The 15,241-nt window shown below is 45.2% G+C and overlaps 1 protein-coding gene across 1 annotated transcript in view; it reads right to left on the bottom strand.

Annotated features, from left to right (window-relative positions):
• TGM3 (transglutaminase 3) overlaps window positions 1–5,574 on the bottom strand; it is a 40,413-nt gene extending 34,839 nt beyond the window's left edge. Inside the window, exon 1 of the mRNA XM_074317763.2 lies at window positions 5,472–5,574. Coding sequence (XP_074173864.2) covers window positions 5,472–5,478 — 7 coding nt within the window. The 5' untranslated portion in view covers window positions 5,479–5,574. The remainder of the gene's footprint in view (window positions 1–5,471) is intronic.
• Window positions 5,575–15,241: the final 9,667 nt, after the last annotated feature.

The following is a 15,241-nucleotide window of genomic DNA, read 5'->3' as shown; positions in this document are numbered from 1 at the left end:
TGGTAAATGGCAGCTAGAAAGATAGTGTAGTCATCCCGTATTCCCCCATTACATGTAGGAAAACCAAGGTCCCGAAAGGGGAAATCGTCGTCCAAGGGCAGCTTAGAAGCAGAGTCTGGCTCAGAAACCAGGTCTTAGATCCTTGTCACAGAGGGGCTGGGAATCGTTCCCAATGCTCCCCACCTCTCCCCTCTGGACACAGGGAATGTCCCCAACTCCCGGCTGGCCCCACCACTGGCTCCAAGAACCAGGTGCTTTCCTGTCAGCTCTCACCTCTCTCTACGTTCTCTCTCTGTAGCCTGTGCCATTTCCCTTTAACTTTCCCCTGCATTTAGACATTCTCAGTCCCTGTGCAGCACTCTGGTACAATTTATTGGCACCCAGGTGTCAGGGAAGCTTGGGGGTTCAGCTGGTGAATGAGTGAGGGGCTGGTGATCCTCGCAGGGATGAAGTGAGTGAGTCCTGGACGGGTCTGGAAGGCTGAGGCCTTGGGCAAGGTCTCCATGTTTCTGGATTGTACTTTTCCCATCTGTAGAAGGGGACAGTGAGATCCGCACATCCCCTTTGTGGGGTTGTTATCGGGATTCAACATGTACTTATCACTAGCACCAGGGCCCAAGAGGTTGGGGGTCGAGCAAATCCCTTGGGATCCCACACATACTGGCAAAAGCAACAGGAGAGAGGAGGGTTTGAGCCTTTCTTACGTGCTGCCATTGAGGACTTCAGTTGTGCTAGGTATTGTACTAAGCATTTTACCTGCATTGTATCCTTTAACACAGAGGGTGCCAAAAAAACGTACACACGTTTTAAGAAAGGAAAAAACTACTAAAATTGTAATAGTCACTATATATACCAATAAAAAAAGATGAATACAAGTCACATTTGACTTCTGCAATTATAAGAGGTGCTCAAAGTGGTTACCATCAGCATCCAGACACTTCTGATTATGGCGAACTACTGCTTGAGCAACATTGACCAAGGTGTCCACTTGTATACATTTTTTTGGCACCCCGATAGTTATAAAAACCCTATGATATTATTCTTATTTCACAGATATTGGATTTGGAAGTCCAGTCAAGTGACGTCACTTGCCAAATATCACACACTGAGGCAGAGCCTGGACCCAAGCCCAGGCTGGAAGCCAGTTTTGCTTGACCAAAGACCAGTTAAATTAGAATTTCTGGGTTAGGGTCAGCATTGGTATTTAAAAAGAAAAAACACACAAAAACTTTCCTGGTGATTCTAATAAGCACCCAGGACTAAGAATCACTACCGTAGGCCTATATATCATTTTACACTTATCAAAATTCTTTTACATTAATTATTTCACCTGAGCCATACAGGAGCTCTGAGAGGGATGGGGGGATGTGGGGGGCAATCACTGTCTCCTTTTTACAAAGGGGGAAAATAAGGCTGACAGAGAACAATGCAGGCTCCTACTGAACCCACCTCGGAGCCCCTGCCAAAAATCCTGGGGCCTCATTCCCTCCACTTTTGAGCAATAGGGAAAATAATTTTCTAACTTCGGCTCACACCCCAGGCCGGCACTGGGCCCTGGGGAGGAGAGTGATTTCCCCATCTGTGGAGTCTGACCCAGCAGGGTGGAGGCAGAATGAAGAAGTTATTTGAGGTGAACAAGAACAGCTCACTGGGGATTTGAAAATGTGTGAGGGGGCTGGCAAGGGGGCAGGGGAGGCACTTAGTGGGAGAGGTTTCCCTGGCAATTGTCCTTCATTACAAAATGGACTTCATCTCATAGAGTTTTTCTTCAGGATCATGAAAAGTTTCCAAGAAATAATAAGCTATGTGAACTGAGCACCTATGAGGAGGATTCCACAATCACCCCATTTTTGAGATGAGGAAACTGAAACACTTAGGTTAAGAACCTGCCCCAGATGGTCCAACCAGTAAGGAACAGAGCTGAGGTTCAACCCAGAGCGTATCTCTTTACATGTACTCGTAACTCTTTGGCTTGTCCTTCTCTCTACATGTGGATGCAGCTACTGGCTGGTCTGTGTCTGATGAATAGGGAGCAGCTGCTGCTCCAGATGAAAGAAAGTGGATGGGGCTGTGGGGAGAAGAGGCAGCTTCTTCTTATCAGAAACGCAGGGTGCCTGAAGCCATGAGCCTCTGAGACCAGAGTGGCCATCTGCTTTCTGAGACCCTCCGTAGTGCTCCGGTACAGGTGGCTGAAATGTGAGGTCTGACAATGAAGTTTACGAACTCCTTGCAACGATGTTGCTAAACTTTTTGATATCAGAGGGATTATTCATTATGAATCAGTACCAACTGCACAAACAGTTAACCAAGTTTACTATTTGGAAGTGCTGAAAAGGCTGCATGAGAAACTTAGACGACCTGAACTTTTTGCCAACAATTCATGGCTCTTGCATCACGACAATGCACCAGCTCACATGACACTGCCTATAAGGGAGTTTTTAGCCAGTAAACAAATAACTGTATTGGAACACCCTCCCTACTCACCTCATCTGGCCCCCGATGACTTCTTTCTTTACCCAAAGATAAAGGAAATATTGAAAGGAAGACATTTTGATGACATTCAGGACATCAAAGGTAATATGATGACAGCTCTGATGGCTATTCCAGAAAAAGAGTTCCAAAATTGCTTTGAAGGGTGGACGAGGCACTGGCATCAGTGCATAGTTTCCCAAGGGTAGTACTTTGAAGGTGACCATAGTGAAATTCAGCAATGAGGTATGTAGCGCTTTTTCTAGGATGGGTTAGCGAACTTAATTGGCAGACCTTATAAGAAGCTGTTGCCCAGTGTGAGGAGAACTCAGCACGCTCCTGGAAGATTTCCCAACCAGAAGGAGGCAGGGACCCAGGAGAAAGAGCCACTGGTGTCCCGGATCCAAGGAAAGAGATTTTGTGGCAGACCCATGGCCCAGAATGGCATAGGTCCTCCACAGATTGAGGAATGAGGCCAGAGAAGGTAAGTCTCTGCATCCGAGACCCGTGTTCTGACCAGAAAAATAGTTGACAGGAAGTTGACTGCCCCAGGGGGTCAGAGTGTTATTCCCCAGAATGGTGATTCTGGCCTCCCACAGGCAGAGAGGTGTGCAGTTCAGGTTTGTACCCTGAGACGCTGCCTCTGACCCAGGGACTCGGAGTGGCTTTTGGGGGTGGGGAACAAGGCTTCCCCTCCACACTGGGTCCAACGTCTGCGTTCACAGCCTGCATTCCTGTTCACCCTGGGGCTCTGGCCTCAGCTGACCCTTGAACAATGTGAAGGTTCGGGTCATCGGCTGCCCTCACAGTTGAAAATCCAAGTATAAGTTGGCCCTCTGCACACATGGATTACCAGCCATGGAGTTGACCCTTGAATAACTTGGATTTGAACTGTGAAGGTCAATTGAAAAAAAATCTGCGTATAAGTGGACCTGAGCAGTTCAAATCCATGTTGTTCAAGGGTCAACTGTATGTTGTGCAGGACACTGCCAGGCCCACTGTCACCCCCGTCCATAGCCCAGGCCGTTCTCTCCACCCGGAGGCATAATAATCGAACCCCCGCTGATTCCAACAAGAACCTTAAAGCTGGACACAGTCCTTTCCAACAAGCACACATTGATCTGATAGTCCCCTGGGTCCCACCTGATGACCCACCCACATTTATTTTCCTGTTCCCTCTGCCCAGAACACTCCTCACCCCACAAAACTACTATTGACCAAGCAGATCAGGCTGTGAGCTCACAGAGGGCAGAGGCTATAGCTCATTTATCTCTGTGTTCCCCACTGCACCTATTCGTAGCTCCTTTCCCTAGGTGTCCACTAAGTAAATTCATTCCTTCACGAGACATTTACTGAGCACTGCCGGCTGAGTGACGAGGAGCTGAGCTAGGAACTGCGTGTGCTGCAAACTGAAGGGATGAAGGTATTCACTGTCTCTACCCTGCCTTTGTTAAAATTGATTTTCTCCCAACTAGCCACTGCCTACACTCTCCTGTGAGCTGGTTGGTTTAGATGTTGACCTCGAAGAGCTTAACTTCTCCATGACTCACCGGCACTGACACACCAGACCCTCAGGGTGTGGAGCAGGGCTCCCAGGGGCAGGTGTGAAGCTATTCATGTGCCCACAGTAGGGCCTGCAGGGTGATGTGACTGCACACGCCCCAGGGGCCCATTGCTCTCTGTCCCCAGTTTCCTCTCATGGCGAGAGTTGTCAGTTCTGGAAGGAGCCTGAAAGCCCATCTATTTCAAGCCCTTCATCTTGCAATTGGGAACCCGAAGCTTGGTGGTGACAGGGAACACAGAAGCTGTTGGTAATGGTGTTCAAATGAAAACCAGGTTCAGCATTGCTTTGCTGTGCCCTGGATATCACATGCACTCATGGATGCACACAGCTCTGGTAGCAGGAAACTGAAAAGGGCTCTGCTGGGACCTCATCTGGGCTCTGCTACCAACTTTCTGAGGGATCCGGTAAGTCTCTAGCCCTTCCTGGAACTTGTCCCCCTGGAGGGAGGGAGATGCCCTGGGTGACAGCTGACATCCCCTCTTGCTAAAGTCTTCAGGACCCAAAGCTCCTCTTCTTAGGGACTTAGCATATTCACAGGAGGAAATGGGGGACGGGGGTGGGGGTCCATTTTTGCAGCCAACCTGTCCTGGTCTTCGTGATTCCTGAAGGAATCAGCATTCCCCTTTTGCATTGTGCTCAGTGATTTCTTTGGCAAACCGTCTGCAGTCCTAACCACCATTAACGATATTTTACAGGTTTGATACATGCCTAGTTTGGGTTTGGCAACGCTGTCAACGCACAAGGTTGAGTACCCAGGACAGGCAATAATTATCGTGCTGCTCAGCAGGGGCGCTGTCTACCAAGAGGCCAAATCCTCGACAGTGACCGCAGAGCTAAAGAACCTGGCTGCTTCTTGTTCTTTCTCATCCACCTTCCCGGGTGTCGCTTGTACGGACAGTGTTGTTGGCACACATGCTCCTCCTGCTACTGGGAGATTTCAGCTCATCAAGTCACTTTCAAAGAAGCTGCCGATGCTTCTGGATGTGTAGTGTACTTAGAAGCACTCCCATGCTGCTAATGGTTTCTTTTAAATCAATTTACAGGCTGTCATGCTCTCACTTTCTTGTAGCTCTGAGATGTGCATTTCTTTGCCTGTGCTACTGATAGCTGAGAAAACTGCATTCAGAAACAAGGGAAGCAGGTACTGTCTGGCTTGACACAGCAAAGCTTATCCATCTGTCTAAGGGGACGTGACCTCCAGCTGTGTTGAATACCCTGCTCATTACTCACGACTACATCCCAAATATATTCTTCACCTGGGATCACACTAGAGCGACTAGGCAGCCACTGAGAAAGAATAGAATTCTAAAATACTAAGAGTCAACCTTCAGAGCCCCCAGGACAGCTGTCCCGAGCTGGACACTCTGGTGTCTCACGCTGCCCAGGAGAAGCATGGGCTTCCAGCAAGGGCTTCGTAGAGAAGGTGCCAGGTACTCACCAGCCATGTTGTCTTCCTCTACCTCTTCCTCTTGTTGGGGCTCCTCTGGGAATGGCAGGCAGAAGTGGGGAGACAGGCTGCTGGGGATTGCCTTACCATTTATAGAAGCCTCTCCCACACACCCCAATTAGAATTCTAATGAGGTGGGCGAGGCACCAGGCCATTCCTGTAGTGCCTGTAAGCGTTTCCCTTACGACATACTCGTCACCCAATGGAAGGGAACCCTGCTTATGCAAGCCCAGCTTGGGAAGAAGAGGGGAGATAAGGGAGAAAGAGTCCACTTTTATGATTTTTTTCAAAGATGAACAATTCTCTGGGTTGTCGGGTTTAGGAATTTATGTTATGCTTGTCTTGCAGTATCTTGTCCAGAGCTGGAGCTGTGATGTCTCCAAAGAATGTCTCCTCAGAGCCCAGAGCAGAAAACTGCTTAGTCCTTTCTCACGATACACACATATTGGTGGTTTCCACTTGCGGCCGGGGTATGAGCTGCTCATCACAGCTCCCCTGGCCACGGTTTCAGTGTGGCAGGAAGCGCATTTGGATTGAAGTTAGAAGCACTCAATGCCAACGCTAGCTGGGCCATCACTGAACCTCAAAGCCTTGGGAGCTTCCTCTGTGCCTGGGGGTAACCACATCCACCCTTCTCAACTCACTAAGTAGAAGGAATAATCAAATGAGGTGCTGTAAGTCAAAAGTGTATGAATGTGTACCATAATGGATTCAATCCGGATACCATCTGGATTTGAATGTCAGTTTAATTCCAGATTGGGGAGGAAACTGTTCTTTTTAATGAGGCAGCGGGGACAGCCACTGATCTTGCAATGGTGACACGCTTTCATCCCGGTTCTACCACATGCTCTCTGTAACATTGGAGGGTAAGTCACAGACCTTCTCTAGGCCCAAGTTCTACATAGGTTAAATAAAGGAAGAGGAGAGAGGACTTTGATATTCTATATTTTTTGTTTGCTTGTGTGTTGTGTTAAGGGGATATATGTTTTTTTTAAAGGTCGTATTGTGGATATTTACAAGTACCAACATTTCCTGTGATGGGCGAGGGAGTTCAAAAAAATGATAATGCTTCAAGGATTCATGATAGAACACACATTTCTCAAGGCTTCCCCCAGAATTCGAGTGGAAATGAAGCTCCAGCACCATGATAACAAGAGTAGGTCTTTAGGGAAAAGGTGGGAATGCTGGATCTTGAGAAAGGTGAGACTGAAATAGACAGGCGAGTTGCAAAAGAGGAATCTCCATCTTTTCTCTGTCCTTGGGGCTCTCACAGCATTTTGTACATTGTAGGACCTCTGTTACCATCTGTATCTCACCAGAATAACCTGTTTATTCTGACCCCATCCCTAGTCTGAGCTCTTGGAAGGTACAGGCTGCATATTAATCACATTTTCTCAGAACCTAGCATGGGATGGCCACATGGCAGGAGCACACATATTTTTGAAGACATAAATCCACCACTCACCGTAACGATGGAAATAACTACCATCAATTGAATGCTCACTGTGGGCAGACACAAGTGAACACTTTGCATATATTACCTTTTTTCGTCTTTATATCAACATAGGTACTGTTATTATTGCTAATTTTTAGGGGGAAGAAATGGGTGAACCTGAGTCTATGCAACCAGGAGATTCACATTCATATGTGAGCAACTCCAGAGCCTGTCTGTTTAGCCCGGAGGTTGGCTGCCCAAGCAAAGATCTCAGTCTTTCCCATGCCTCTAGTGGCTCCGAAGCAGGTGACTGCACGCATGCAGAATGAGACCGCTGTTGGCTCTGGCAGATGACCCAGAAGAGAGCAAAGGGTAGAGAGGCTTGTGGCAAGGAGTGCTTGTCCCCAGTTAGGTTTGAGTGTGGGTCCTGGCCCCTGTCCTGGCACTGCCTGTGACTTTGGACAAGGCCCTCCTTATGTCCAGTCAGTCTTGCCAGAAACCCTGAGAACCGTGGGAATCAAATGGGATGAATGGATGTGAAAGGGCCCCGCACACCTCTCAAGTGTGTTATAAAGAAACAGGGGTTTGGCTTATTATTATTACTGTTGTTGTTGGCCTAGGAACCAAGAGGAATTGGACACTGGGCATTCTTTTCAATGATTTCGCAAGGCCACCTGCAGAAGTGACAGGGAGGCAGTGCTGTCCTTAGAGAGGAACCCTGAGATCATACAGATGTAGATCCAAATTCTGGCTCTGCCAAGTCACCTCCTCTCAGGGCCTCTGCTTCCTCATCTGCAAAACTGAGATAGAATTTCTGTGAAAGTTAAAGGAGACAATGAATATATAAAGTGCTTAGCACAGTGCCTGGCACCGCCCAGTGCAATGTTAATATTGACATTATTAGTATTCTTATTATCCTTCAAGAATTCCACAGTCCTGAGTTGTTGCAGATTTTGCAGTGGGACCCACAAGTGTGGGCAGTGGTGCCTGACCACTGATCAAGTGGTCTTCCCTTGGAAAGTCTGTAGCTGATCAGACTTGACCCCAGGTGGCATGGTAGGCAGATGCAGACGTTGGATTCAGAAGACCCCAGCTGGAAGCCGGGCTCTGTGGCTTGTCCACTGTGTGATCTTGCAGGAATCTTTTGACTTCTCTGAACCTCCCTTTCCTTATCAGCCTACCCACACACGTCCCAGGGCTGTAGTGAGGCTCAAAACTAGGAAACCGTGGATATGATGCTTCTTTGCAGGCAGGGTCATGTTGCACCCATGTCAGGGGCCCGGCTTCCCTCCTCCTCCTCCTGCTGCTCCAGCCAGCTCCCCTGTAACCTGGTAAGCTCGGAGCAGCAGGGCTCTGCCTCCACCGCCCTGGAGAGTGTGCCCTGAGTCCATTTCATAGTAGCTGCTGGAGGATTGCACCATGCCACGCTGCAGCCACAGCCCCAACCTGCAGGTGGGCCATAATTTACACACTATGTCACAATTTCAGCTAAATGATTTTCAGTTCATAGGTGGAGTCACCCAACTACATGAAGGATGAAATTCCTGCTTGGCCACACTTTGTACCTCAGACTCCACTTAAGATGCAACATGCAAATGTGGGTTGTTTTTTTTTAAGACCCTAATTGATCTTTGCCTTTTTTTCTCCTCTAATTAAGGGATTTAGGGTTGCTGAGGATTTTGCAACACGTGGAGAAGCTCAGGATCTCATGAGAAGTCATTGACCCAGACTTTCTCCCAGCACAAGAATCCCCTTTCCTCACACATTTATTTTGAAAACTCCAGGGACAGGGAACTTACACCTCTCAAAGCAGCCTGTCCTTGCACTAGACAGTTCTGGATGTAACATTCATTTCTGGGGTGATTCTCTTTAAGGTGTATCTTGCCCCATTTCATAGGAGCTCTGTGAGGGCAGGAACTTTATCTGTAGCCATCACTGTTCCATTCCCAGTGTGTTCCAGTGCCTAGGCCATGTGGTGGTGGGCTCTCAGTAAACTGGGTTTAATGTGCATTGAAAGGACCAGAAAGTTCTTTCTCGTTTGAACTATGAATTTGTCCCACTGGTCCTCACTGCTTACCCACCAATCCCTCATTGAGTCCACATGAAACAAATCTGTTCCTTCACCTGACAATGTTCTTCCCTGAGTCTGGAAACCACTTCCTCTAGCCTCCACCCCACCGCCCTACCCCAAGAAGTTTTTTCTTTTCTACGTTAAACGTCGTTTCTTCAACCATTCCTGATGAGTCATGATTTGGAGGCCTCTCACCATCTTGGTGAGATCATGTTATTCCCCTTCTCTGAAACCTGCAATGGTTCCCCCATGGCCTGTTTCAGCCCCAATACCTGAGTCCGGCTTTGAAGGCCCGCCAGTGTATGTTCAACCTTAATTCCATTATTTTCTACCACTGTCCCATGACCTCTCCTATTCAGCAAAACACGTCTAATCATTTTTCCTGGAACCCAACCCAATTGACCCGCCTCTATGCCTATTTATAAAATGCCCCTGCCTGGAATACCTTCCCTATTCCTTTTGTATCCAGGTTTCATCATTACCAAGGCCAAAAGCAAGTCTCTCCCCTCCTCCTGGCCATCTCAGTGTGTCGTGGACAGAGGGTTTGCAATGAACCAAGCAAACCTAGGTTGAAGTCTCAGAGACACGTTCTGACTTAGTAGGAGGGCATATTTTTATAATTAGTCAGAACTTGGGCAAGTCATTTAATTTCTCTGAGCCTAAGGTTACGCCTCTGAAAAATAGGTGTAATGACACCTGCATCTCTCACCCTCTAGAGCATCCTGGGGAACCAGGAGATGACATACGTCAAAGTCAAGTCCGTTGTCAATGATGAGATGAACGGACTTCCCCACCGCTAAGCCTCTCAAACATGCCCTGTATCACTCATCTGGCACCTAATAATACACGATCTAAATTTATTAGTAGTGAGTTTCTTCAGGAGGGGGAGTACATGAGTCGGCATGGCTGGCCACCATTTCCTGATGGCAGGCTCTTTGCTCAGAGTTTCGTATCAGTTAACTTCCAAGCCTCATGACCACCCAATGAGGAAGATATTGCTGTTCCATATTACTCGTATAGGTAAGAAACCGGAGGTGTAGAGATACTAAGTAACATGACAATGTTCCATAACCAGCAAGTAGTCACATCAGGTCTGAACCCAGGTCAATCTGACAGCAGAAACCCCATCTATGGAGCCCTGTCTCTGACGAATCCTCCAGTTCGGTGAAACCCGGGTCTTTCTGAGCCTTCCGTTCAGGAGATTGTTGTTGCTGATACTGGTGATGATGGTTTTAATAACTCAGGGGTGTACAGGAAGGCAGGGCCCCACCAAGACTAATATCAAAGCCTCAACTTGACTGTATTTATGCCCAAAGTTTTCACTCTCACCCAAAGAAATACAAATAAAACAAAGGAAAACCTTGAAGGCAGAGTAGATGTGTAAGAGTCCTTTACAACTCGTGTCAGGGTTCATTTCATTGAATGCCTGCTTGTATGACGTGGGTGGTCAGCACGAAGGGACACCCAGCCCTTGAGAAGATAGGCAGAGAGCAACGGAGGTTTTCTTTCTTTCTTTCTTTTTTTTTTTTTTTAAGACAGAAGCTGATAAGAACTAAAAACGAGGTGCATACCATTCATGGAAAGAATTCAGAAGGAGTGATTATTACAGATTATGGAGATAAAGAAAAGTTATTTTTGGAGGAGGAGGCATGTCAAACATCCCCCGAAGAAAAAGATCATAGAGACAGGTAGTCTGGCAGGAGGAAAAAGAATGGAGGAGAACATGCCACTGACCCCAGAAAAGACTGCAAATGAGCTTATCTGGAGTACACAGCATCCAGGGATGTGGGAAAAGGCCAGAGAGGCCGGCTGCACCCAGAAACAGAAGAGGATGCTTCTCCTGGGGCACGGGGAAGGTAAATGGGTGGGCAGCACCCGCTCACCACACGTCTCAGGCCTCTCTGTGGGAGGATTGGTTTACTTCGCCAAGCTGTCACTTAGCAATTTATGAGCATACAGCGGAAAAACCAAACAGAGAGAAGAAAACACAGCCCACCCACCACCTGTGGGTTCCGAAGCCACGCCTGGAAGGTGGACTGGTGGTTTCCATAAGCCTGCAGGCACCAAAAGCATGCTCAGGGACAGGGAGAACACAGGGCAGGTCGCCAGGGTTGTGTAAATCCTCAGAAGGGAAACAGATCAGAGAGGTCATCTAGCCCAACCCGTTTGTTTTACAGATGAGAAACCAAGGCCTTTTGGAGAAATGATTTGCCTAAGATCACAGATTAACTGACCTGCATCTCTGAGCCGGAAGAGCGTTAAGGGTCATGTTGTCCAACTTCCTCGTTTTACTCAGATTACCTGGAAATGGCAGGTTTTCCTGCTCTCTGAACTCGGCTCTTCGGGTGGCTAAATCATTTTAGTCCCTTCCTTTCAGTTGAGAAAAACCATTGTAGAAAAAGGTCTAAGGGGTTGGGCCTGCAAGATTAGGGAAATATTTTTCGACATTATCAAGAGCAGCAAATATTATTAGCATTGTTAAAAATTTGTACAATTATCACAAAATTTGTTTTTATATTCAGCATCTCACCCAATCTTTACCCATCTCCTAGGCAGCAGATTTTAATACAATTGCCACATTACAGGGGGAAAAAAATGGATGCCCAGATGAGTTATGTATCTCAGCAGAAGCCAGACTCAAATCTAAAACTTCGGACTCCAAATTTTATGCTCCTTTTCCGTCTTATGTTAGGCACTACTAAAACATGGGTTTAAGAAAAAAGTATGTTCAAAATCATTCGTGTGCTGGATGCTTTATAGTAACTTGTATGTACAATGCTTTGCTGTGTTTTTGCCATCTGACATACCATAAGCCACCTAAATATAAATGTGATTTATGAAGAAAACTAAAGGTTTGGGAAGGGGTGAGTGGCTGTCCAGGAGAGTGTTGTAAGTGGGGAAAGCTATGTACTAGAATGTAAGCAGTGGTCTATGTGCTGTGGTTAAAAGATAATCTTGGTTCTTTATGCAATTCTATATTTTCTCAAATTTTTTTTTACAATGAACACGCATTTTTATAATCAGATAGCATATTTCCATTTTTCAAAAATGACCATATTGTCATAGAAAGATGTTAATGATCTATAGTAATATGCACATCAATTTTAAAACTTTATGTATAGGATGACTCAATTTTGTTTGACATATCTTTATGGCAAATGTAGGAATTTTAAAAACCTAGAATGTTGTACAACAAAATCCAAACAGTTAGTGTTCCCTGATTTTGCTTTGCTGCATTGTCTGGTTTCTATAATGGATATGCATAAATCATGTAACAAGAAAGGAAAAAAGGGCATTCTCAGCAGAGAAAAGTTAGGAGAACAGCACATTGGAGAGGCTTGAGCTGCCTGCCATTTCCGCCTAGCCATCAAGCTCGTCCATATATTTTCTCCTTTTTTTATAGTTACCATTTTAATGTGGACTATATATATTTCATTATCTGAAGATGATCACCCCTTAGTGGTAACCAGAGTCAGCTGCATCAAGAAAAAGCCATCTCAAAAAAAAAAAAAAAAAAAAAAAGAAAAAGAAAAAGCCATCTCCTCAGCCTTAATATCTATGTATTGTGCTACCCTGGTGAAGAATAGAGATACTAATTAGAATTCTTAAGGTACTGTTTTATCTTCCTCATTCAATTATAGGGGCACTTATGTCCATATTATATGTATTCGTCCATATCAAGGTAATTGTGAATGTGGGCAAAAGGAGTACTTTCTTTCCTGATTTGATCTTGTGTACTGCATGAACTAAGTAAAAATGGATTCAGCACTAGACAACCTATTAGTGAATTATTTTGCAGTTTGAATATTGGCTGTTGGCTGGATTTGATTTTGGTCTTCACCAAATTTACACAATACTAAAATTCTTGAACTCTCAAGGACAAGTAGGGATTTCCCATGTAACAGATTTCAATCTTAATTTCATGCATCCATAAAAAAGGAAAGCTATAAACTGCAGAGGGCTAAGTCTTGTCCTGGTATGACATAGGCCTTTATAGCAAGGAAATTAATAACTTTAAACTGGAAGAGTGACTTGCCAATGATGCTAGAACCCTTTCTCCCAAAAGAGAGTCAGGATAGCAGGAAGGAGGGAAGTTCTGGAAATGGCTCTCTGGAACATAAGGTATGGAAAGTCCAAATAAGTCTTGCTCTTAGAGCTGTGGCAATATTCATAGGACTTGTGCCCAAGGAGCATGAGAAGGAAATGGAAATTCAAGTCAATTACAACACAGGACCAAATAAAGAATTTTTTAGCCGTGGTCTACTTCCAACAGGCCCCAACCACCTGGCTTCTCTTCACCGTCTGCTCTGCAGCAGAGCATCAAAGCAGTGAGGAGGGTGTCCTCCGGCTTTGTCTCTGTCCTTGAGGATTACATTTGGTTGAAGATGAAACACTAAATTAGGCACCTGGAGACTTAGATTCTAGTCCCGACTCTGTCACTAACTCACTTGGAGACCTTGTGAAATGAGGCGTTTGGTCTAAATCAATAGGTCTCAACCTATTCTTCAGCCCCCACATCGTTACAAGTTCTACACACATTCCTCAACACCTCTCACTGAACACAAGTATTGTCAACTAGCATGACCACCTCCACCCGTTCTCTGACCTTCCCTGAGAATCTCTGAAGCAAATAATCTTCATGTTTCATTTGCAAGAGAAAAGTTAGGAGAGCAGCACACTGAGGAAGCTTGCGTTATCTGCTCTTAAGTTTTAAGGTTTTGGATTTAAATTATCATGAAAAGAGCCTTGAAAAAAATAGACACACACATTGCTTGTGTATGCTTGTATATTCCTAGATAATTTCTGGGAAGATGTAAGAGAGATGCTAACAGTGGTTTTTCTCTGGGGAGAGGACCTGTGAGCCTGATGGTTAAGGAAACAAAGAGACTGACTTTCACTGTATGCTCACTGAATTTTTTTTCCTGAATACATATTATTAGGAATTTCAATTGACTGCATGAAAAGACTTGAGGAATGGTGACGTAAGCAAACAAGGGGTTTTATTTTTCTTACTAAATGAAGTCTGGGACAGGCTGTCCAGGGCTGGTACAACGTTATTAGGGACCCGGACTCCTTCCAGCTCTCTGCTTTACCATCCTGAGATTGTGACCTGCCGCAGGCTCACGGATGACTGCTATACCTCCAGGCCATACCCCTGTGTCTCAGGCAAGAAGCTGGAAGGGCAAAGAGCAGTGCCTACTGATTATGACCCCTTTAAAGAGCTTTTATGGAAGTTCGTTTCAGCAAATTCTGCTTATATCTTGTTGGCTCAGAACTAGGTGGGCTGGACCTCTGACTGCAAAGGAGACTGGGAAATAGAGTTTTTTATTTTGTGAACCTATTGTCATCCCTGTAACATTGGGGTTCTGTTAGTAAGAATGGAGAGAATGTATATGGGGTTGATAATTAATTGTATCCGTCATACACGTATTGTCATTATTATTATTATTAAGACTTTATCTTTTTAAAGCAGTTTTTGGTTCACAGCAAAATTAAGAGGGAAGGTACAGAGATTTCCCATCTACCCTTGCTTCCACACATGCACAGCCTCCCCCATTGTGAACATCCCCCAATAGAGGGTACGTTTGTTATAACTGAACCTACACTGACACATCATAATCACCCAAAGTCCATGGTTTACATTAGGGTTCATTCTTCGTGTTGTACATTCTATGGATTTGGACGAGTGTATAATAATAACATGTATCCACCATTATGGCCTCGTACATTTTCCTCTGTGTTCTGCCTATTCATCCCTCCCTGCCCCAATTTTTGGCAACCATTGATCTTTTCGCTGTCTCCATAGTTTTGCCTTGTTCAGAATGTCATATATTTCAAATCATAAAGTATGTAGCATTTTCAGATTGGCTTCTTTCACTTAGTCATATGCATTTAAAGTTCCTCCATGTCTTTTCATGACTTGATAGCTTATTTCATTTTAGGGCTGGATAATGTTCCATTGTCTAGTTTGTTTATCCATCACCTACTGAAGGACATCTTGGTTGCTTCCAAGTTTGTTTGTTTTTTTCTTTTTGCTAGTTTTCTTCATGTCTGTTTTTAATCTCTTTTTTTTTTATTAGTTTCAGGTGTACAAAACAAGGTAATAGACACTTATCATTTATGTCTCTCACACAGTGGTAACCCCCCTCCAAGTTTTTGATAATTATGAAGAAAGCTGCTACAAATCCATGTACAGTTTTTTTTGTGTGAATGTAAATTTTCAACTTCTTTGGGTAAATACAAAGGAGTCTGATT

Source organism: Rhinolophus sinicus, chromosome 13, assembly GCF_057876585.1.
Source record: "Rhinolophus sinicus isolate RSI-liver-muscle chromosome 13, RSI-T2T, whole genome shotgun sequence".
Lineage (NCBI taxonomy): Eukaryota > Metazoa > Chordata > Mammalia > Chiroptera > Rhinolophidae > Rhinolophus > Rhinolophus sinicus.
The sequence above is the reverse complement of the archived record's forward strand: the minus strand, read 5'-3'. Positions and strand labels throughout refer to the sequence as shown.